Below are 25,344 nucleotides of genomic sequence, written 5' to 3' on the forward strand. Positions count from 1 at the left end.
ATAACAATCTGTGTTTAGACTCTTCGTTCCAAACGCTCTTGTACACTTATCTCCGAGGCCGAGCGCTGGATGAATAGCTGCAGGGCAGGATGGCTGTATCTATTCAATTCAATTCAATTCAATTTTATTTATATAGCGCCAAATCACAACAAAAGTCGCCTCAAGGCGCTTCATAGATACAGAGAAAAACCCAACAATCATATGACCCCCTATGAGCAAGCACTTTGGCGACAGTGGGAAGGAAAAACTCCCTTTTAACAGGAAGAAACCTCCGGCAGAACCAGGCTCAGGGAGGGGCGGGGCCATCTGCTGCGACCGGTTGGGGTGAGAGAAGGAAGACAGGATAAAGACATGCTGTGGAAGAGAGACAGAGGTTAATAACAGATATGATTCAATGCAGAGAGGTCTATTAATACATAGTGAGTGAGAAAGGTGACTGGAAAGGAAAAACTCAATGCATCATGGGAATCCCCCGGCAGCCTACATCTATTGCAGCATAACAAAGGGAGGATTCAGGGTCACCTGGTCCAGCCCTAACTATATGCTTTAGAAAAAAGGAAAGTTTTAAGCCTAATCTTAAAAGTAGAGATAGTGTCTGTTTCCCGAATCCAAACTGGAAGCTGGTTCCACAGAAGAGGGGCCTGAAAACTGAAGGCTCTGCCTCCCATTCTACTTTTAAATACTCTAGGAACAACAAGTAGGCCTGCAGAGCGAGAGCGGAGCGCTCTAATAGGGTGATATGGTACTACAAGGTCATTAAGATAAGATGGGGCCTGATTATTTAAGACCTTGTATGTGAGGAGCAGGATTTTGAATTCAATTCTGGATTTAACAGGAAGCCAATGAAGGGATCAGCTTACTTCTCACCCCTTACCCACCGCTGTGGCTTGTAACGTGCTTCATGATGTTGTGATGTGGACATTTATGTGCTCTTTGTGCAGAGGAGTTTTTTGTTTTCTGTTGTCATGCTGTCCTCCCATAGGAGCGCAGCATGAGTAGAGCTCTCTCTTCCCCTCCTCAACTTGCCCATTGTATTGTACATTTCAGTGTTTTTCCATAATACTACCAGCCTCCGACTTGACTCCGCATGTGATGTAAGGTCGGGGGGGGGGGGGGGAATATGAATGTCTAAACAGCTGATTTAAGAGGCTAAATGACCTCCTCAACAGGCCTCTGGAGTCTTGAAGTCTTCTTCAGGAAAACAGGAAACAGGAAAATGTTGCATTACCGCCACCAACTGGTGTGGAGTGTGGACCGAAATGACAAAAAAGTAAAAAATAAATTCAAATCCTCCCAAACAAATGGGTCTGCCTTAAAAACCAAAACTTGTTTAACTTTCACTTATAGAGTTCATGCGAAAGAAATCAATCAAGTCCAGGTTCACTTTCATATCGTCCAGCTTTGTGATCAGATGTCTTCTTTCAACATCATACTTCTGACAATGCAATAAAACATGTTCGCACACTAATATCCATATCTACCATCGGTCTCCTTGTTGCTTCTTTTGCTCTCCTATATGCCATTTCACTTCCTTCAACTCCATGATGCACTGATACCCATAAGAATGTGACCATAAGCCACATCATAATATATCTGAATAGTGTTTGCTGGATCTCAATCAGAATGTCAGGCCTGCATTTTGAGTGACTGTCTTGCAAACTGGCCAGTGACGAGCTCGAGTCCGAGCATATGAGTCTTGAAGTTCTCCAGAAGCCTGCTAATGAACTAATCATTTGATCCAGGTGTGTTCACCCAGGGTGAGATTTAAAACCTGCAGGACACCGGCCCTCGAGGCCGGGAGTTCGACACCCCTGCTTTAGCCAGATCGGCGCACATGCAGTAATGTACAAGCGTGGGTTTTTCAGCCAAAGGGTCATGATTACTTACAAAGATGAGGAAAGTTTACATTGGCCATAAAGTTACATTGGTGATTGTAAAGAGGAAATCCTCAGATGGTACTCACGTTGTGTCGGAATGTAATTTTTCCTGAATGCATTGTACTCTCATCTCTCTGTTGTAGCGTGGCGCCTCTGCAGTTTCCCATGGTGGTCGTTTCATCCTTGTCCTCAGCAGTTCTACTACAGGGATCAGGTTTCCACCATCCATCAGTCCTCTTCTCCTCTTCGCCTCAGATCGGCAGCCACCTCCTGTGCTTCATTATAGATTACCAGTCCGGTGTTAAAATGAACTTAAAATGAACCTGGATAGAGTGTCTGGAAACGAAGGCCTTTTTCTTTTAACGCTCTTCGAATAGTGGCGTATCCCTTTCTCTTCGCCAGGGTGTCACTGGTATAATCTTGCTCAGAAAACACGCATTTCCCTTTATACTGAATGTGTCACGTTTCTGGGTCATTTTGACCCAGCATTTTCTCTTTCTTATATTTTGGTGTCTTTCTTTAGTGATGCTGTTTTGATTATTATTATTATTCTACATTTAGTTCAGTGTCAAGCCTGCGTCTTTGTAAATTGTTTCTTGTTTCCTGTTTTACTTTGAAGGTTCATGTCTGATGTCAGTGTGTTCAGTTTTACTCCCCCCGCCCCCCTGTCTCATTAGCCCTGATCTCTCCCAGCTGTGTCTCCCTCCTGTTTCACATTCCCTGATTACTCCCCTGTTGATATATGCGTTTTCCTTTGCTCTCTGTCACGTCGTTAATGTTGCTACCCTCTGTGTGCTGTGTGTTTTGTCTTGTACTCCGGTTTAGTGGCTCAGTTCCTGTGTTTCAGTTCCTATGTTTTGTTTTGTTTTTGTGACTTATATTTATGAGGCGTTTTTCCAACAATAAAAGCTGCGTTTAGTCCCATCTTTGAGAGTCCTGCGTTTGGGTCCTTTCCTGCCTTTTTATTTTTGTCTTTTGTTATCCATGAGTTTAATCTTAAACTCAAGGAAACATATAACAACAGATCTTGGGTTCAATTCCTGCGGAGGCTTAGGGCCTAACAAGCGGTGACATCTTTGTATCCCTAGCGGGGTGTCAGGAAGTCCCAGCTCAGTCTTAATAAAATTGTCAATAAATTCCATTATATTATTTCCTTTCGCTCCCTCCGGTATGCCATGAATACGTACATTATTTCTTCATGAGCGTGCCTCCAAGTCTATTAGCTGTGCCCGAAGGTGCTCTTGTAGTTTAAGTGTATGGGAGAGCATGTCTTTCACATCCATACCAAATCCTTCCATTTCAGATACTCTCCGTCCAGTCTCCTCAATCCTTTGTAGAGATGGACCAATCCGATATTACGTATCGGTATCGGTCCGATACTGACCTAAATTACTGGATCGGATATCGGAGAAAAATAAAAAATGTAATCCGATCCATTAAATATCACGAAAGCACCTCACAAAACTTGCAACACGCCGTAACTCACCTCAGAACGTTAGCACATCGGAGCAGTATGCATCACGTGATAGAGCGGCTGTGGCATGCGGGACCTGTCGGTGGTCTGGATAGCATGTGGAGCTTCGCTAGCAACCCGGCATTTCATCTCCGACAAAGTTATCCCCGAGAGAAGTAAAGCAAGTGTGTAAGTTCATCTCTGAATGTTTGTAAAGCATTCCTGCGTTAAGCTTAACAAGCGACTGCCTCTCCTGCTGCTACTTCAATCATGAAACTGCTTAATGATCAGCTGATCGGCTTTTCTGTCGCGACTCCGTCTCTCTTCTTTGCTTTTGGCCCACTTTGCACCAGAAAGAGGAAACCAGCGGCTGAACAACAGCAGCACGTTTAAGCTTGATAAGCTGTTGTTAGAATGTATTTAATATTACTTTCTACTCGAGGATCTTTTTCTACGTAGCTGACGCTGGTAACTGTGCAGGGGCGGATCTAGCAAAGTTTAGCCAGGGGGGCCGATAGGGCATTAACAGGGAAAAGGGGGCACAAAGACATACTTTTCTTTCTTATTCTCATTTAAAATGTCTAGCTTTTAATAAATAATTATCTGACACCCAAAGTTTTAATTTGATGTAAAATGAATAGAAGTCAATTACTGTATATAGTGACTATTAAGTCTAATATATATACCCTAGTAAGCTATAGTACTTTTTCCTTTGGGAAGGTACCATCTGTGCAGTCTGCAATTTTGTTGAAGAAAGATGTTGAATCTATTTAATATTTCTTGAAAAATAATTGATTTCTGTGCATTTTGTTTCACACTGCATCAAATTAAGGTTGATTACGTTGATTAAGCATCATGAGGTGGAGCGTGAGGGGTGGTTCCCTATTTTTTATTTATTTATTTTTGTTGTTGCTGGGAGTTGGAACCCTATTAGTTAGGTTGCTTAATATTTATGCTAAGTACTCTTTAAAATACCAGAATAGGGAGGATGGTGTAGGTTTAAGTTTATTAGATTGATCAGTATTGCTGAACTATGAAATTTTTTTTTTTTGCATACAGGTATAACAGAATAGCTTTAGTGTAGTTGTTGTTTTAAACTTGAGTATGAACTTATACAAAATGCAGCAAGATATTTTAAAAAACAGTTTTGTTGATTAAAAAAACACTATATCGGATTCATATCGGTATCGGCAGATATCCAAATTTATGATATCGGTATCGGTATCGGACATAAAAAAGTGGTATCGTGCCATCTCTAATCCTTTGAGCCATTTCTTTCAAGTCAGTGTTGATAACACTGAGCTTCTCATTCATCTCCTCTCTCAACTTTGATAATTCACGGGGGATATCAGACTGAGTGGGTGTAGTCATTCCTGCTGCAGTGTTTGTCCTGATTGAAGTGACCTCACACTGTTCTCTGTAGAAATGATATCAGTCTGACTCGTCACAAGTTTGGAGGCATGTTTATTGTTTGCTCTTCTGGAAATTCTCAGTATAAAATATGGAATATGCAAAGGAATGGAGACACGCTTCAGTCTTTGTGGACCTGTTTCTGTACCTGCCACCATCATTCTAGATGTTTGTACATCAGCTTATGAAATCCTGCCTGCTGTTGAAATCTTTATTTATTATTCTCCAGCTGCTTCACTGTCACGTTGTAAGCGGAGCTGCCTGAGCCCCGCCCACACAAAAGCTTCCAAACAGCAGACACATACCTGACCAGTTAGCATTACCCAGCATGCCGTGCAGCAGTGTCAGTTTGTAAATTTGCAATAACTCCTGCTCCAAACTGTTTGTTTCACAGATCGCTATGTGCCGTGACCTTTGACCAGCTAAAGAGAGTCAGCTGTGGATTATTCACAACTGTGTCTGATACTTAGAAATTTGAGGAAGAACGGTACATAGTTAATCAGAGTCCCCTCTCTCTGAATTTGGAAAGGTCGGCAGGCTGCTCGGCACCGTGTGGGCCATGGGCCATGGGCCATACTTTGAATATGACTATTGGAAATGTGAACATTGTTCTCCTACAGTCAATTAACTAAACCAGAGAAGAAGAAAACAGGCTTTACCATGAAAATCCTCAGTGTAGATCAGTATAATATCAGCCTGATGTCTGCAGTTTAGTGTCAGCACAACTTTCACATCATATTCATCTCAGCACAACTAAAACATGCTGACTGACCTCAGAGTTTCAAGTTTACATCCTGGACTCTCCAGAAAACCACACAGCTGCTTCACTCCTGAATCCTGCAGGTTGTCCAGGCTCAGGTCCAGCTCTCTCAGATGGGAGGGGTTGGACTTCAGCGCTACTGCCAGATAATAACAGCTGATCTCTGACAAACCACAGAGCTTCAATCTGTAGAAAGAATGAAAGATGTACGTTTATTAGACAAAGTGTGAGCTTGAAATCATTCAGCGATTCATAATCTGTTCAGAGCTGAAGAAGGTTCAGAATGTAGAAGTTTAGAAAATGGAAACTCCAAACAGCTGAAGCCAACAGGAAGCAGCTTCAAACAAACACAGCAAGAGGGGAAAAAAAACTCTGAATTTTTCACATTAAAGTTGTACATTTATCATAAAACCATGAAAAAGACTTGAAAAAGCTGTGTTTTCCATTCAAGGAACCACATGGCTTCACTTTTAAAGGTGAAGTGAGAAAGAAATGGACATATTTGAAGTCCTTTTTTCTAGTAGCTAGTAAACAAACTACTAGCTCATTTTCCTTCCGACAAGTCATCTTCTGACCTGGACTAACAACACAGGTCTCTATGTGGAGCTGGCTGTGAGACTAGTGCTCAGGGAGCGTCTACAAAGTGCAACACTGAAAGAAAATCAGACACAAATTTGCTTCCCGCACTTTCACACAAACACCTACTGTCATAATTTTTACCAAACTCTGTGGATCCTTTATTGAAAATTCTAATGTGACTCAAATGGTCAGACAAAAGAGGGTTATAAATAAATATGATAAAATGTTGTATATTAAAAGGAAGTTGTTGAATCATTTTCCTCATAAACCAAACATGATTCACAAACGTGTTTTTACAAATACTTTGATCTGCAGGATAACCCAGATGTTTAAAGGCATTTTACTCACGCTGTGTGAGAGTCAAGTTATTACTCAATATTTATGGATAATGTTTTTAAATTGGGCAGAAATTCAATTCAATTCAATTCAATTTTATTTATATAGCGCCAAATCACAACAAAAGTCGCCTCAAGGCAACTTTTGTTGTGATTTGATGTAACTACACTAAGCTCAAATATCCAACAGGCATTTAATCCCATTTCAGTTTGGCCTCATCCTGGGCCAGATTATCCAACACACACTGTGACCACAGCTGGGGTCCATTGAAGAGACGGGAAACAAAACCAACAAAATAATAAAGAGCACCATTTGATTTTCTTACATTTTAGCTCTTCAAGCCAAGCATACTAAAAACATGAGCATATGTTTTCTGATAAAATGATGTCACAGGTAGAGTAAATTGGTGATGTTACAGCCTTTCTCCGCTCTGCTGCCGAGGCTGTTAGTCTCTCCCAAACTCAGCTACAGGACTTCCAAATGAATGAAATCAGCAGAAGTGATGTGGCCCACATACTGGCCCCTGTGCTGGCTCATGTATGGATTACCTCTGGCAAACCTGATCTGGGCCACTAAAGGGCCGTCATTTTTTGTGGTATGTGGGCATGTATAAGTTGTGTACAGCTAAGTGCCAGTTGTAGACACACTTCTGTCCCTGTGCTGGCCCAGAACCGTTTCAGCTCTGGCCCCGATGTCAGCCTAATGTGTACCTTAATCAAACCATGTAATAACAACATGTGCCGGAACATAATAGTGCAAAAGTAACATGACAAACCTCTGTTCAGACAGTGAATGGATTGACTCTTATATAGCACTTTTCTGGTGGTCTCCCGGATTACTCAAAGTGCTCTATACAACATGCCACATTCACCCAGTCACACATTTTCTCTAAACAGAGTGCTTCCTAACAATACACAGTCACACTCTTGACATGCAGACTGGAGGAGTCAGGGATTGAACCACTAACCTTCCGATCAGTAGGTGACCTGCTCTACCTCCTGAGCTACAGCCTCCCACTGGGAAAGATGAGTAAACCGTCACTAGGTTTTGGATAAAGTGTACACTCACAAATCTGTCAAACTGCATTTGAAACGTTGTCTACTATAGCAGTATAGTATTGCAACATGGCATTTGGGTCTTCTAACTAAAATAAGATAAGATAAGATAAGATAAGATAAGATAAGATAAGATAAGATAAGATAAGATAACCTTTATTAGTCCCACACGTGGGAAATTTGTTTTGTCACAGCAGGAAGTGGACAGTGCAAAAGTTATGAGGCAAAAATTAGAATACAATAAGAATAAATACAGTACACAACTGTACAGAATAGAATAAAATAAAATACTATATACAGTAGAATAAAATAAAATAAAATAAATATACAATAAGATAAAAATAGAATACAAATACAAATACTATATACAACTGAGTAAAATACAACGATGACAAAAATAGGAAAATAGGAACGTAAATAGTGCCATCATTGCCAGACCTGGCCCACATCTGGTTGACATACACCCTGCCATGACACCAGTCAGTCAGAAGTGCCAGCTTGATGCCAGATCCGGGCCAGACCTGTTTTCTATGAGCCTGGGCCACATAAACCAAACCACATATGGCATGCTATCACATAGACAGTACCATCTATGCCAGGCCTGGCCCATATTTGGATGACATACGTCTTATGCCAGAAGTCAGCCAGCAGTGCCGGCTTGACACGGCTTGCTATATGGGTCACATTCACAGTGGATTGTCACTCATGAAAAAGCTCTGGCTGCTTCATTTCTGATTTCATATCAGAGACTTTAAAGCTTCACTTAAGCTGTACTGTGATGCTTCCTTTCCATATTCCAGTGAGGCCTTCATAATGATTTCACCTGTTCTGTACACACACTGTGTGCCCTGTATGTCTAATTATTGAAGAAGGAATTATTGAAGAAGGAAAAGAAGCCGAGCATTCAAATCCATCACACATTTGTGACCAGGGCTCTGTAAGCTGAACATCCAGCCGTGGCCACATGGAGCCATCATGGATGGATTTAGTGTGAACAATAAAATAGGCAGTGATGTTTCTAAATCTGATCAGTAAAATAATGACATTAAAATGATGTGATTACATGGAACTGGCAGATCCTGGTTCAGGCTCCAGTCTGCAGTGATGTCAGCTATCATGTCCCACCTTCACTGGAGGCCATCTTTGGCTTTATTGTCAAATTCTACTCTGATTGGCTGGCCTGGAATCCCTGCTACCCATAATGCAACAGGCGTCAGACACAGGCAAAGGGGAGAGGTAAGTGACGGACTGATGAGAGGTAAGTGACGAATGGATGAGAAGTAAGTGACAGACGGGTGAGAGCTAAGTGACGGAAGGTGGGTTTAAATCTGGGACTCTCCACCATTTGACCTTAGAACTGAAGAAGCTTCTCGGATGAGAGGTGAATCGTCTTCAAGTAACTTAAAGAAGTCCAGACGCTTTTCTTTCCAAGCTCCTTAGACCACGTGCTATGGAGTTTTTACATGTTTTGGAGTTTTTACGTGTTTTGGAGTTTGTACATGCTTCAGGGTTTGTATGTGCTTCAGAGTTTGTACGTGTTTGTACGTGCTTTGTCTCTTGGGGCCACCGTAAATATACTTTTATTTATTCACTCCACATAAAATGTAATAAATAAATCATATAATACAAAAACCAACTATTTACATTTTGGTTTAAAACAAAACATATCCATGCATTAGAATGGCCCAGTCAAAGTCCAGATCTAAATCCAATCGAGAATCTGTGGCAAGATCTGAAAACTGCTGTTCACAAACGCTGTCCATCTAATCTGACTGAGCTGCAGCTGTTTTGCAAAGAAGAATGGGCAAGGATTTCAGTCTCTAGATGTGCAAAGCTGGTAGAGACAGACCCTAAAAGACTGGCAGCTGTAATTGCAGCAAAAGGTGGTTCTACAAAGTATTGACTCAGGGGGGCTGAATAATTATGCACACCCCACTTTGCAGTTATTTATTTGTAAAAAATGTTTGGGATCATGTATGATTTTTGTTCCACTTCTCACGTGTACACCACTTTGTATTGGTCTTTCACATAGAATTCCAATAAAATTGATTCATGTTTGTGGCTGTAATGTGACAAAATGTGGAAAATTTCAATTCAATTTAATTCAATTCTATTTATATAGCGCCAAATCACAACAAAAGTTGCCTCAAGGCGCTTTATATTGTACAGTAGATTGCACAATAATAATAGTTCAAGGGGGCCAAATACTTTTGCAAGCCACTGTATACAGCAAATAATAAACAACTCAACACACTGGGTTACAGACCCAGGACCGTGACAAAAACGGCCATTTCTCATTCTACAACTCCAACAACTGTACATGAATTATACTTCATACACAGATCCACAGTCTCTGATTGCTCTGAAATCTCACTGACAGCCAATAGAAATAAAGAAAAGTCCAGACATACAGTCACACTCTACAGCCTCATCTGTACTGACTTCATCTTCACTGACTGATAGAGCACAACATTGAACCTGTTGAGGCTGAAAAACTGTCCTGTCAAACATCTCCCCGTCACCACTCCACTTCTGTCAGCCTTTAAATGAAGCCTGCTCAAGTCTGTCACTTCTATTTGGAGCCAAAAGGAAAAACTGTTGTTCAGTCCTTTGGAGAGACACAACATTTCTGAAACCACTCAAATTTCTTCGCATTTGTCTTCAGACACATCCTGAACATTTTTGAACAGAAGTTTCAAACATCAATCAAATTTCTTAAACATAGAAAAACAACACACTTCAGTCAGTGAACTCACCTCAGAGTCTCCAGTTGACAGTTTTGACTCTCCAATCCAGCACATAGAAGCTTCACTGCTGAATTATGCAGGTTGTTTTCACTCATGTCCAGCTCTGTTAGATGGCAGGGGTTGAACTTCAGAGCAGAGGCCACAACTTCACAGTGAGTTTCTGAGAGTTCACACTGAGTCATTCTGTAATTATAGAAAAAATTAAATGTGTTATTATAAAAGCAGGTTTGAAGATGGCGCCCAATGTATGTGGATGCTCATCTATTGCCGTCAGTTTTGTTTGTTTTTATATTGCTCCTGTCATGTGTGACTCAGGAACCAGCATTACTGATGTACAACCGCAAATTGCTTCTGAATCTCCGAAGTACTTGTCAAAATACAGTTCCGTTTGCTAACAGAGGAAAGAAATCCTGGTGCCCGCTGTTGTCACAAATACCAACTTACCTATGCCGTGTTGTCATGCTACCTCCCCAGCGAAGGAGTCAGGGTAGGGGCAGTGGTTGGCTGGTTATACTCAAGCTCGCCATGTTGCATCGTCCCACTCCCGTCCAAGGAATTCATTGATTATATCATGAAGTTTTTATGCATCGGCAATTCCTGGACCCTTTGGATTCCTGCCCAATCCCTGTGGTCGGCTTGGATGATGCTCCACTCATGACCCCTGTCCTCTTCAGCTCAATGTGCACCAGATCAAACCTCTGCAATATGAGGCCGCTGTGTCGGGCTCACTATGCTGCTGAGGTTCATAGCTCTGCCTCAGCTCCTGTTATGGTTGGCCTGGTAAATGCCAGATTGCTGGTAAACAAATCTCTTATTCTGAGGGAGTTATTCACCTCCTGGAACATGGACTTCATGTATGTCCCCAAGACTTGGCTAAACACTGGTGAGTCTAGTTTTTTATCTGAACTTTTAACAATGAGTTGTTCCTATTTTAACAAATACAGTGGTCCCTCGCTATGACGTGGTTCACCTTTTGTGGCCTCGCTGTTTCGCTGATTTTTTGGTGTGCAATTTTGCATGTTTTTTTTTTAACAGCATATTGTCTTCAATCAATCTTGTGTCCTGTACAGTACAGAATGTGTTCAGCTTGTCAAGTTTACATAAATCTTAGTAGCAGTGTGCTGTACTGTATGTTTGTAAGTTTTCTTCCCAACAAACACAACAGTGTCCACGAAACGTTTTGCACCGTCAAAGGTTTTTGGTTTCATTCTATAATACTGGACTTATTTTTCTACCAAGGTTTGAACTTAGAGTGTTTAAACAAGAGAGAAAAGTGTGAAAATGTTCATGCCTGTCTGAGAAAAAGTGTATAAAGTCTGTATTGAGGGGTTTTACAGCCTTAAAACTTCTATAATTGTAAAAGAAAAAAAATAGAAAATTAAAGAAAAAAATAAAGTTGGCTACTTTGCGGATTTCACCTATCACGGGTTATTTTTAGAACATAACTCCCGCAATAAACGAGGGACCACTGTACTGGACATCAGGGAGAGGAGGAGGTATGGTGGTTGTTTTTAAAAAGGATTTTAAATATAAACAGCCTTCATCTTCCAGCTTTGAGCTGACGTGTTCTAAAGTCAATCGCGCTCTGTTCTCTTTGCTATCATTTATCATCCCCTAAATTACAATAAGAACTTCATAAGTGACTTTTCAGAATTTCTAGCTGGGATGATGCCCAACTATGATCACATTTGTATTGTGGGAGATTTTAATATCCATGTCTGCTGTCCTGACAAACCTCTGGTGAAGGATTTTTTAAGCCTCACTGACTCCATTAATCAGTCAGTACCTGGTCCCACACATGAACACGGTGTGGTGGAAGATTTTTTTTGTTGTATTGATCTCGTATTTTACCCATATCAATTTAGTAATTGTAGAATCACATTTTCACCAGTTGCATGCATGTGCACCACAAATGGGCCTTATGCTCTATCACACACAGTGTGGCCATTGTAAGTTCATAGGAGATGCTAACCAGATAGCGAGACTCCTTCTGCTTATCAGGGATATAAATCTCTAGTTGACGGCTAGGCAGAAAATAGAATAGAAAATAGAAATAGACATGTAAGATTTGTGGAATGTCTTTGCCTGTGTGGGTAGATAAGATTAAAATCTCTGTCACTGCCTTTTCCAACCAAATGGCTGTATTATTTGAGCTTGTGTTTTTGCACACTGCACTTCAAACCAGTGCTTCCGTTTGTCACTGTTGGATCATTAACTCTTTCACTGCCACCCAGTTCTCCTCTGCCTTTAGCCAGCTGTTTGTCCCCACTGATCTACTTCCTGTGGACACAAAGGTTTGGATCTTCCTGCCAAACTATCTTGGACTGGCACCATTAAAAACCAGGCAACCCAAGGCTGAAACCGAGCTTTGGTTTAATAGCACCACATGGGCTGTGAGGAGGGAGTGTCGTAGAGCTGAACGCAGATGGAAGAGGGACAAACTGCAGGTGTCTCTTCAAATCCTAAAGGACTGCTGGCGCCTCTATCAGGATAGAGTCAAAGAGGCTAAAAGAACATATTTCTCTAAGACCATTTGCTCCAACAGTCACAATCCACGTGTGTTATTTAAATCTATTGACTTAGTCTTAAATGCTCCACAAAGTGGCTGTTTGGAGGTCTCTCATGAACTGTCTAATGATTTTATGTTTTTTCATTGAGAAGGTTGCAACTAAGTGGGCTCTCATTTCTTCCCCTGAGTCTGACCCCTCTGTCTTGATCCCTTGCTCTGCTGTTTTTAAACAGTTTGACTCTTTCTTATTTAGAGGATGTGGTTAGCCACCTGAGGCCCTCTGGTTCTCCAAATGATCCTGTCCCACCACGATTGTTTAAGGAGATGTTTCCTAGCATAGGCCAGGCTGTTCTTACTGTTATAAACAGCAGTTTAATATCTGGTGTAGTCCCTGCTAATTTTAAGCAGGGACTACACCAGGTTTCTTAAGCAAGGGACTTACAACCATTGGCCGGTGTCCTGCAGGTTTTAGATATCACCCTGGGTCAAGACACCTGAATGAAATGATTAGTTCATTACCAGGCTTCTGGAGAACTTCAAGACATGTTGAGGAGGTCATTTAGCCATTTAAATCAGCTGTGTTGGATGAAGGACACATCTAAAACCTGCAGGACACCGGCCCTCGAGGCCTGGTGATTTAGACTCTTTTTCTCCAATTGATCTTTCTGAGTTAACTTCAATAATTACTTCAAACCATCAACATATCTTTTAGACCCCATTCCTACAAAACTGCTCAAAGAAGTCCTGCCATTAATTAATGCTTCAATCTCTAATAATCGGCTTAGTACCACAGGCCTTCAAGCTGGCTGTAGTTAAACCTTTACTCAAAAAGCATCTCTAGACCCAGCAGTCTTAGCTAATTATAGGCCAATCTCCAACCTTCCTTTCATATCAAACATCCTTGAAAGAGTAGTTGTCAAACAGCTAACAGATCATCTGCAGAGGAATGGCTTATTGAAGAGTTTCAGTCAGGTTTCAGAGCTCATCACAGCACAGAAACAGCTTTAGTGAAGGTTACAAATGATCTTCTTATGGCCTCTGACAGTGGACTCATCTCTGTGCTTGTCCTGCTAGACCTCAGTGCAGCGTTCGATACTGTCGACCATAATATCCTATTAGAGCGATTAGAACATGCTGTAGGTATTACAGGTACTGTGCTGCAGTGGTTTGTATCATATCTATCTAATAGACTCCAGTTTGCACATGTAAATGGAGAGTCCTCTTCACACACTGAGGTTAATTATGGAGTTCCACAGGGTTCAGTGCTAGGACCAATTCTGTTTACATTATACATGCTTCCCTTAGGCCAGGGGTCCCCAATCCCAGTCCATGAGGTCCGGTGTCCCTGCAGGTTTTAGATGTGTCCTTGATCCATCACAGCTGATTTAAATGGATAAATTAACTTCTCAAAATGTCTTGAAGTTCTCCAGAGGCCTGGTAATGAACTAATCATCATCTAAAACCTGCAGGGACACTGGCCCTTGTGGACTGGGATTGGGGACCCCTGCCTTAGGCAGCATCATTAGAAGACATAGCATACATTTTCACTGCTATGCAGATGACACCCAGCTCTATCTGTCCATGAAGCCAGATAACACACACCAATGAGTTAAACTGCAGGAATGTCTTAAAGACATAAAGACCTGGATGGCCGCTAACTTTCTGCTTCTTAATTCAGATAAAACTGAGGTTATTGTACTCGGCCCTGAAAAGCTTAGAAATATGGTATCTAACCAGATTCTTACTCTGGATGGCATTACCTTGGCCTCCAGTAACACTGTGAGGAACCTTGGAGTCATTTTTGACCAGGACATGTCCTTCAACGCACATATTAAACAAATATGTAAGACTGCGTTCTTCCATTTGTGCAACATCTCTAAAGTTAGAAATATCCTGTCTCAGAGTGATGCTGAAAAACTAGTTCATGCATTTATTACTTCCAGGCTGGACGACTGTAATTCATTATTATCAGGAAGTCCTAAAAACTCCCTGAAAAGCCTTCAGTTAATCCAAAATGCTGCAGCAAGAGTCCTGACAGGGACTAGAAAGAGAGCAGATTTCTCCTGTATTGGCTTCCTGTTAAATCCAGAATTGAATTCAAAATCCTGCTCCTCACATACAAGGTCTTAAATAATCAGGCCCCATCTTATCTTAATGACCTTGTAGTACCATATCACCCTATTAGAGCACTTCGCTCTCACACTGCAGGCCTACTTGTTGTTCCTAGAGTATTTAAAAGTAGAATGGGAGGCAGAGCCTTCAGTTTTCAGGCCCCTCTTCTGTGGAACCAGCTTCCAGTTTGGATTCAGGAGACAGACACTATCTCTACTTTCAAGATTAGGCTTCAAACTTTCCTTTTTGCTAAAGCATATAGTTAGGGCTGGACCAGGTGACCCTGAATCCTCCCTTAGTTATGCTGCAATAGACGTAGGCTGCTGGGGATTCCCATGATGCATTGAGTTTTTCCTTTCCAGTCACCTTTCTCACTCACTATGTATTAACAGACCTCTCTGCATTGAATCATATCTGTTATTAATCTCTGTCTCTCTTCCACAGCATGTCTTTATCCTGTCTTCCTTCTCTCACCCCAACTGGTCGCAGCAGATGGCCCCGCCCCTCCCTGAGCCTGGTTCTGCCGGAGGTTTCTTCCTGTTCAAAGGGAGTTTTTCCTTCCCACTGTTGCCAAAGTGCTTGCTCATAGGGGGTCATATGATATTTGGGTTTTTCCTCTGTATCTACTGTACAATATAAAGCGCCTTGAGGCGACTGATGTTGTGATTTGGTGCCATATAAATAAAACTGAATTGAATTGAATGAGAGTCCTTTAGTACTGTGTATATCTGAAGAACTGAACTACTAATCTACACTAATTAATGAAGTTAATGATCAAATCTGGACTCACTGAGCCTTTCTGCAGTTCCTCACAGCTGGAATCAGTCTCTGTCGTCCCCGCTCTGATGTTTTGTACTGCTGCAGGTCCAACTCATCCAGAACCTCCTCTGACATCTGCAGCATGAAGGCCAGAGCTGAGCACTGGATCTCAGAGAGTTCCTGTTCTGATCTGTTCTCTAACTTCAGGAACTCTTGGATCTCCTGATGTACTGAGAGGTCGTTCATCTCCATCAGACAGTGAAAGATGTTGATGCTTCTGTCAGGAGAGATCTTATAACTATTGATCTTCTTCAGGTTGTTGATGACTCTCTGGATTGTTTCTAGACTGATCTCTGTCTGACCCAGCAGACCTCCTAAGAGTCTCTGGTTGGACTCCAGAGAGAGGCCATGAAGGAAGCGAACAAACAGGTCCAGGTGGCCATTTTTACTCTGGAGGGATTTATACATGGCTCTCTTTAGAAACTCATCCACAGAGGATTCAGCCAGAGAAGGTTTAATGTGGGGAATCTGATCTATCAGTAAACTAGAATTATTATCATACTCAAAATCAGAGTCAGAATCAGAGTATATACAAAAATCTCCCAGGAAGTCCTCCAGCACCTCTGTCTTCCTGTTGGTGAAACAGTGGAACATGTAGACTGCAGCCAGAAACTCCTGAATGCTCAGATGAACAAAACAGTAGACTGGTTTCTGGAAGATCACACACTCTCTTTTGAAGATCTCTGTACAAACTCCTGAGTACACCGAGGCCTCTGTCACATCCAGACCACACTGCTCCAGGTCTTCTTGGTAGAACATGATGTTTCCTTTCTCTAGATGTTCAAACGCCAGCCTCCCCAGCTTCAGAAGAACTTCCCTGTCAGCCTCCGTCAGCTCCTGTGGACTCGTCTCATGTCCCTCGTGGTACTTGTTCTTCTTCCTCTTTGTCTGAACCAGCAGGAAGTGTGAGTACATGTCAGTCAGGGTCTTGGGCAGCTCTCCTCTCTGCTCTGTAGTCAACATGTGCTCCAGAACTGTAGCAGTGATCCAGCAGAAGACTGGGATTCTACACATGATGTGGAGGCTCCTGGATGTCTTCATGTGGGAGATGATTCTGCTGGACAGCTCTTCATCACTCAATCTCCTCCTGAAGTACTCCTCCTTCTGGGCGTCAGTGAAGCCTCGTACTTCTGTTAACCTGTCAACACATGTAGGAGGGATCTGATTGGCTGCTGCGGGTCGGGAAGTTATCCAGACGAGAGCCGAGGGAAGCAGATTCCCCTGGATGAGGTTTGTCAGCAGCTGGCTGACTGATGACTTCTGTGTGACATCAGACAGCAGCTTCCTGTTGGTGAAATCCAATGAAAGCCTGCTTTCATCCAGGCCGTCAAAGATGAACAGAAGCTGAGAGACAGCCAGCTTCTCTGCTGAGACCTTCTGTAATGTTGGATGGAAAACATGGAGCAGCTCCAGAAGACTGTACTGCTCCTCTCTGATCAGGTTCAGCTCCCTGAATGAAAGCAGAACCACCACACTGACATGTTGGTTCTCCAAGCCCTCTGCCCAGTCCAGAGTGAACTTCTGCACTGAGAAGGTTTTTCCAACACCAGCCACGCCGTTGGTCAGAACCACTCTGATGGGTCTCTGTTGGTCAGGTAAGGCTTTAAAGATGTCCTGGCACCTGATTGGAGCGTCATGGAGGGCGTCCATCTTGGAAGCTGTCTCCAGCTGCCTCACCTCATGTTGGCTATGAACCTCTTCACTCTGTCCCTCTGTGATGTAGAGCTCAGTGTAGATGGTGTTGAGGAGGGTTCTACTTCCTGTTTCATCACTTCCTTCAGTCACACGTTCACATCTCCTCCTCAGACTGATCTTATGTTCATCTAAAACCTCCTGCAGACCAACATCTGCTGAAAGAAAGAAAAACAGAAAGAAAACTCTTCAATGTCTGAACAACAACAAGAAGTCCAGTTTTCAGAAATGAGTCCATCAGCAGACAGATGTTCAGTCTTACTTTGTACACAGCTGCTCTGACTGGCTGTCTGCAGTCCAGCTCTGGTTCTGGATCTTTCTCCACACTGGGGACAGGACGAGTCTCCTGATGAAGCAGACTGGTCCCAGTATGAGGAGATGCACTGTTTGCAGAACCAGTGTCCACAGCTGGTAGAGACTGGATCCTTCAGGACGTCCTGACATAAAGTACAACAGGGCAGCTGCTCCTCCTCACAAACACCACTCCTCTTCCTCCCTCTGTGAACACATTTCTTTATCACTAAAATCATTTACTGAATGTTGATACAAATATCCAAATTTAAAAGATTGTGCAGAAGTTCTGATGATCACAGAGAAAAGTAAAAGCGGAGATACTTTTCTGTTAAGATTAAGATACGAAATATTTCAGATTTAGCTGTATGCAGTATTTTCAGAGTGCAGTACTTTATCATTGCAATGCTGCCATGACAGCACACTGTTGTTCAGGGTTATCCTGATGGAGGTCTCATTAACACCACCTCGTATGATCCAGCCTTTAGCTGCTTAGACGTTACCCTGGGTCTCTTTGTGGCACGATCTGATATCCCCGTGTCGGTGTTGTTCCCACATCATCATAATAAATGTTGTTCCAGGTTCAACATTGCAAGTGACCAATCACATTTGTACGGTAATTTCCTATAAACCAAGTTCAAAAAGGGAGTCTATGGCTGACGCGTGTTCCTGGTTTCCAAAAGAAATGCTTCCAGTTGCATTATGATTTGAAGACTGTTTATTTATTACAAACTGAAGATGTAACAGTGAACTCCTTCCTAAATAAGCATGAAAGTTCCAAAAAAATAGCAGTTATCCAGAACTACCTGTGCACACGGTCAGAAAACCGTGAGACTCCTAACCTCTCTGTCCATGCTCCTCCCCTTCCCTCTCACACAGGGTTTCATGCTACTGTTGCACTTACATACTTAAAGTGAGAGGTACCCCCTTTTAGGTTCCAATCCCAAAACAGTGACTTAAAATTACTTTATGTAAACACATATATTCACATTTATTAATCCTGAAAAGATGACCTATGTAATGAATCTATGAATTATAAAACAAACATGAGCTCAATCGTAAATAAAAATATGAAGCAGACGTCTGGCGCTTACAACATTGCTGTGACGTCATACTTTTGCGACTTCAGAAAAAAAACGCCTTAAGAAAAAATCTACTTAACTTGCGAGAAACCGCCTCTGTCTGCCGATCCAGCAATTTGAATTCTTTGCATTTCAGGATACTGTTCTTTAATAAACGTTAAGCATTATACAGGTTGTCCTTGCAACATTGGAATGTCATAAATGAATGAATTGCTTGGCTTGCAAAAGTATGACGTCGCAACAATGTGATTGGTCACTTACAATGTTGAACCTAGAACAGCACTTATTATGATGATGTGGGAACAACACCGACACAAGGATATCAGATCATCCCTCTTTGTGACCTCTCAGACTGTTTAACAGATCACAAAGACATGAGAATCAGAGAGAGCAGCTCTATTCTATTTCCTGTGCCTTACAGTTTAGTACTCGGCACAAAACAAAACAGGAGCACCAAGGGTTCAAAACGAAAAGTCCACAAAAAACACAGGAGCTTGGGTCGCAGTTTTAAACAGTTCAGTAGACTGACCCGGAGGACAGTAACACAGGGGTCTAAAGAAGTTCAGTTCAGGCATTTGACCCGGAGATCGCCGGCACAAAAGTTCATAACAGGGCAGTTCAGAGGGCCAGCCAGGTGGGTGGCAGCACAACAGCTCATAGATTAAGTCAGGGGGCCGACCACGTGAAAAGTGGTAGGGGTGCAGGTGACAGAGCTGGTCCAGAGGCCGGCTGCGCAGAAGGCAGCAGCGGCGACGACAGAGATGGCGCGGAAGGCAGCCAGCCAGCGGCTTGGAATATGGCGAGGATGATGCTGGACCAGGTGAGGCGGAGCCAGACGGCGGCAGCGTGGCAGCCAGAGGCGCAGCAGGCGACAACTGGATGGGCTGTCACGGTCTGTGGAGTCAGACCGTGCAGTGGTGTGTGTGGTGGACCCAGGTGCGAACACAAGTGAGTAGACGGGAGTGAACTTAAACTGAAAGCGAGCCTTTATTATGGCTGATGACATGGAGTTCAAACAAAGCAGAAATACGTGACTAAACTAAACTATAACTAAACTGGGAAACTAATATTGTGATAAACTATGGAGACTCAGAGAACCATGACGATGACTGCAAAGACTGGCCGCGAAAACATGGAGGGTGGGAACACAGACGACGCGACACAGACTGAATGAAACACAGAGACTAAATACAGATAAGGAATGATCAAGGGAAGTGGAAACACATGAGGGGGAACAGCTGATACACATGAACCTAATGACAGGGAAAGTGAAACTACATACAATAAACACAAAACACAAAGCTCTTTCAAACTAAAACAGGAAACATAAGGAGACACAGACATGACTTGAACTTGACAAACAAAGAAAACTTGGACATTGTGTTGATAGGAGTTATGTGGGTAGTTCAGCTTCACCACTAGGGGGCTGTCTAACCAAATTGTGATATATACTGTGTCGTAGAAGCAGCGGCAGGTTATGTTTACGTACATGGATGTGAGCCACGTTAAAATAAAGAAGCTTGCTAACTACTACGGATGTTTTATTGAAAACACGACAGACATGAAACATGGCAGAATGTAACTAGATAAACTGAAATGAATCTAGACTAAAAAGAATAACAAAAACACCAAGAAACTCAAAATACTGGGTCACATGACCCAGGACCATGACTGTGTAAATGATGTCATCTTGGAGCTCATCGGATGGATTGAATGCCGCAGGGTCCATGCGTTCTGGTTCGTGCTGTCACGGCTCGCCGCGCAAGCCCTGTAGAATTTAACAAAGGACCCAAGATGCGGCTATCCAGTGAAGCGAGAGGGCTTTACTGAGCCTGAACATGAGTGATTAACAAAGAAAAGGTGAGTGTGGCGCAAAACAGAACTTAGAAATAAACTATACTGGGAAAACTAAAACTTAAACAGCAAACCTGAACACGAGAGATGGACCCAGCGCAGGGAGAATTCACAGGATGACGGAGGGAGATACGCAGACAAACCAGCAACACACACGAGAAAACACAGGGCAATCAGGGAATGTGAAACAGGAGGGAGATATGGCTGGGATTAATTGGACATAATGAGACAAGGGGAAGCGAAACTAGAAACCTTGACAAGAGACACAGACCTACAAAATAAAACAGAAACTCACACATGCAAAGACACAGACTAAGAAACACGGACTTTACACAGAGGAACACACAGGCAGAAATTACTAAACACTAAAGTGAGGAAGAACAGAACCAAAAACCAAAGAGCTAGAAAACCAGAACCAAAATACATCACAATGATAGAAAACACAAAACGCTGGGCCAAAAGACCCAGGATCATGACACCCTCGTCTACTCCCATTTGTGTTCCTCTCCTGTGTCTCATCCCCTTGTGAGTGATGATGGAGTAGAGATGTGAGTGCTGAGCTGTGACATGGAGAAGAGTCATGGACAGTTAGAGATGGTCATCTCACCTCTGAGCTTTGGTCTGGCTCTCATGTTCCCCACACAGAGTGCTTTTAGAGGGAGGGGCTCCCTCCTCTCTGTCCTCACACTGATCCATGCTGCTCAATTCACATCAGCTCACACACACTTTCTACCTGCAGAGGAAACACAAATCATTCACGTGCACATCAACTGAGAGCTGCAGAGGTCGTGTCTGATGTGTTGGACTAACACTCCATCTGAGACTAAAATCAGTGCCAGGTGTTATGGAGAACAAACAAAGTCTGTCAGTGTTGTCTAAGTTTATCTCTTTAACTCAATAAACTCCACGACAGCCACCTCACAAATAAACATGTTCTTTGTTTCTCTGTTTGAGACGATGAAATTAATGAAACTGTGACATGTGGAACATGGACACTGGAATATGTAAACAAATCTAGACCAGTCAACATAAAAACCAGTTATCCTCCAGGTCCAAGCTGACTGCCTATAGTTCACACTCTAACTGCTGGCTGCTCTGCTAGTTAAGCTAATGTCAAAGGTCAGAGTAAAGAAATGACGTGATGCTGCTGGGAGTTACATCACAGACTAGCAGCATTTAGTTATTCAGCATTATATTTAAACCTTATTATCTGCTCCTCTCACCTCTGTTTACTTCTGATTTGAGAACATTTAGCCAACAGTTTATTAACTTTGGACAAATTATGAACAGGCATCAGCGCGGTCACCTATACAGTCCTTTAGTGCTGGAGCAGCAGGAACACCAGTTAATCGGAAATCTCGTTTTCTCTCTAAAACAAAGTGACAGCAGACTGAGACAAAGACAGAAACGATATTTAAACACTAAATATTCACCGGCTTTACTTCCTGATCCAGGATTCAAAGATGATCAGCAGAGTTATTCCATTATGTGAACTATGGAGCAGCAGATTTGTGCTGAATATGATCATCTGACACTGAGATCAGGAAAGTAACGTGAAACTTTAATAAGGAACCAAACAGAGAGTTGTTTATGAGGAAGTTTGGATGTTTGCATCCAAACAAAAGCAGAAGTCTGGACTTTAGAAACGTAGGAAATGTTTGTTGGAGGCTTTCTGTCCTGTTACTGAGCACAGCATTAAATGATGTTTCTATTGCAGTTTCTATTGTAGTGACACTTTAAACTGGTTTGAATGCAGATCAAAGAAACACTCACACTGTGTTAGTGGAAGTTGTTTTTAGCTGAGCTGTGTCCTTAATCCAATCTGAAGTGAACAGTTTAATTTTACAGATTCATTTAGATATAATCAGTTCAAACTCATCAAGCTCATCATTATTCATCATTAATGTTCCACTGGCTGCAGCAACAAATAAAAAATCAAAGACTTCACAGGAGGGATATAACACCCCTTATGTCAAACTACTGGTTTATGGCTCCTCTGACAAATGATTCATGACTTTGGAAGTAATAAAACTTAATGGCAGTCATAAAAATTCATACAATTGTGATACTTCATAATTTGTTCATCAATAATCCAAAAAATATGATCATGAAAATAGGGCGATGGATAGGATGTTTGAGATAGTTTGGGTTTTTGGGGTTTTTTTGTCATTTTTTAAGCCAAAAACTTTAGTTTCTTGATCAAAAATGCCAACTTTTTAAATGACTTTGTGTGTCTGTGTGTGTCTGTGTGTGTAAATGTGTTAAACCACAGTAAAGTTCTTAGTTAAACTGGTGAGGATGGGGAGAGTTGGAGGCTGCATGTCCCAGTGTGTTTGTTTAATCCAAACAAGGAAAATCAGAATCAAAGTCAGACCCACGTCTCAGCCCGACCCGGTAATAAACCAATATAAAATAGATGTGGCCCTAGATTTTACCAATAAGAAAAATCACTGATCAATACAGCAATTTCAGAAAGGCAGGCTCTAGTTTTGACGAATCAGCGTGCGGAGGAGGCGGGGTTTAACCTGATCCCCATGAAACAGCAGTTCGGGGGTTTTGACCCCTGCCCCCGTCGACCCCAAGTTACCGGAAGCTCCTGTCGGCCTGACTTTCACCTGCTGGAAATAGTCCCCTGACTGTAACCCCCGGCAGAGATTTTGACCTCTTCCCAGACCCATCAATAAAGTAATTTCAGGGAGGCAGGCTCTCGCTTCGGCCACTGAAACACAGAGGGATGGCTTTGATCTGACCAGTGACACCAATTTACAGCCTTCTGACGAGCGAAGAGTTTTTGAAATCGACCAGCTTCAGATGACTAAAATAAATGTTTGATGGTAAAAGGAAACAAAGCATTTTTAAAGAGAGGGCTCTGAGGAGACTAGCAACCCTGAGTCTGTATGTAAAACATGAAACCTCCATAGCAGTGATTCTTGTTCTTACATAGGTGCACGTATTCTTTGTTACGGTACTTTACTGTTCCAATGAAACATCCATCCATCCATTCGCTTCCGCTTATCCTTTTTCAGGGTCGCGGGGGGCGCTGGAGCCTATCCCAGCTGTCACAGGGCGAGAGGCGGGGTACACCCTGGACAGGTCGCCAGTCTGTCGCAGTCCAATGAAACAAGATCTCATTTTAAAGTACATTTTGGCCATCCTGTGATCTCATTTGCCATATTCTCTTAATGTCTTAGAGCTACAGGTATCATTAAGAATGTTGATGTTAGATTGAGTTTTAAATCAGGTCGTGACCATAAAGTTACTCTCACAGCACTGATTTTAGAGTAATGTACAACAAATGTAATGTCATTGAATTTTCCAAACTTTCTTTTCTCCAGTCAGGGTTATGGTGACATTTAAGTTGTTGTTTTGTGTGATTGCACACTGCCCATCACAGCACCCCTTAGTAAGCTGTACAGCAGAAGTGTCAATTCACTTTTATCTATATATCACCAAATTACAACAACAGTTACCTGGTAGTGAGACTGTTAGTCACACAAATGGTGGACAGAAAGTAATTTTTCAATTTATAAAAAATAAAATGACTCAATTAACATTTGTTTTATTTATTATAACACCTTTTTTCAGTCCTGTTACAGTCCTGGACTGTATGGACTAAGTAGCTGTTAAGCTCATCTTTTTCACATGACGTCTGTGTGCATTACTTACATAATATCAGTATGGCAAGGAGTTTATGACTTATCTGTTTTTCTTTTCTCATAGAAAAGCAAGAAAACTTTTTCAATATGTGAAGTTACAGCACAGCTTCTCCAAATGTGTGCTTCTTTTGCAGTCAGGCTGCTCTTAGAGCATCCACATAAGCTCAGGTAATAAAAGTACAATCAGGAAGTGTACTTTAACATTTGAGGTTTTCAATCGTTTCCTTGGTTTTATAATCGATGGTCTAATAAATGTAAAACAATCTACATTTATTTTACTCGAGTATTTCTTGCTACTTTTGGTTTCTGCTTATAGACTGTGGCAGGGGCGTGGTCTCTGGCCTGTGTTACAGTGAGCTCTCAGGCAGTGGTGAGGTGTGGCAGAGAGGGCAGGTGTGACTGCTCGAGGTGATCATCTTCTTCCTCTCTGTATGTTTAAATAGTGAAGGAGGGCAGCAAGCCAGAGACCACACCCCTGCCACATAGACTTATATTAATTTATGTTATTATTATCAACTGCTGGCATTTTCACGGTTTCTCTCCATTGTGGTGTAATCACACTGCTAGCTAAGAAAAGTAACTTAGATCCATTTGTAATCAGTAATTATAGAGCTATTTCTAATCTCTCATTGCTCCGCAAGACATCTGAAAAGTTGTTTATAAGTAACTGAATGAATACCTTTCACCTTTTTGATAAGTACCAATCAGATCCAGACACGGTACAGAAACGGCTCTTACCTGAAGATCAACAGTGATTCAGAGAGTTTGTTATTTCTATCTTGACACAGTTGATCAGTCTGCTTCACTGTCTGATGACACGCAAACAGCTTAAAATAAACAAATGAAGTTCAGTCAGGAGGCTCGTCTCATTTGTGACTCCTCGTCTTTTCTTCCTGCCTGTTTTCTAAAAAGCAGTTTCAATAGTCCATGCTGAAGGATTTCTCTATTCCATAAATGCATCAGGATGAAGGAGGAAGCTGTAGTAGGAGCTATAATGATGTAAGCACAGGTGTATTTGTTGCAGGAGTGTTTCTACCTTCAGTGTCTGGGAGAGGTGTGTCCACAGCTGGATGAACCATGAAGGGAGGAGAATCCTTCTCACCTTTTTGTCC

General features: G+C 42.1%; 1 protein-coding gene across 2 annotated transcripts in view; it reads right to left on the reverse strand.

Moving 5' to 3' along the window:
* The window catches only part of LOC147315412 (protein NLRC3-like), a 32,975-nt gene extending 15,096 nt beyond the window's left edge, over window positions 1–17,879 (reverse strand). Inside the window, exons 1-5 of one of the 2 annotated variants that reach the window (XM_086258208.1) lie at window positions 17,612–17,879; window positions 16,197–17,507; window positions 15,629–16,109; window positions 10,227–10,400; window positions 5,513–5,686 (exon numbers count right to left, since the gene is read on the reverse strand). In XM_086258208.1, the coding sequence (XP_086114334.1) occupies window positions 5,513–5,686; window positions 10,227–10,400; window positions 15,629–16,109; window positions 16,197–17,507; window positions 17,612–17,879 (2,408 nt within the window). The remainder of the gene's footprint in view (window positions 1–5,512; window positions 5,687–10,226; window positions 10,401–15,628; window positions 16,110–16,196; window positions 17,508–17,611) is intronic. The other variant, XM_086258209.1, reaches the window with a different exon arrangement.
* Between the last annotated feature and the right edge of the window lie 7,465 nt (window positions 17,880–25,344).

The sequence above is a fragment of the Aulonocara sp. 'chitande type north' Nkhata Bay genome, linkage group LG13 (assembly GCF_057382095.1).
Source record: "Aulonocara sp. 'chitande type north' Nkhata Bay isolate Kocher_YH1m ecotype deep benthic linkage group LG13, A_spYH_male_GT1.1, whole genome shotgun sequence".
NCBI classification, from domain to species: Eukaryota; Metazoa; Chordata; class Actinopteri; order Cichliformes; family Cichlidae; genus Aulonocara; species Aulonocara sp. 'chitande type north' Nkhata Bay.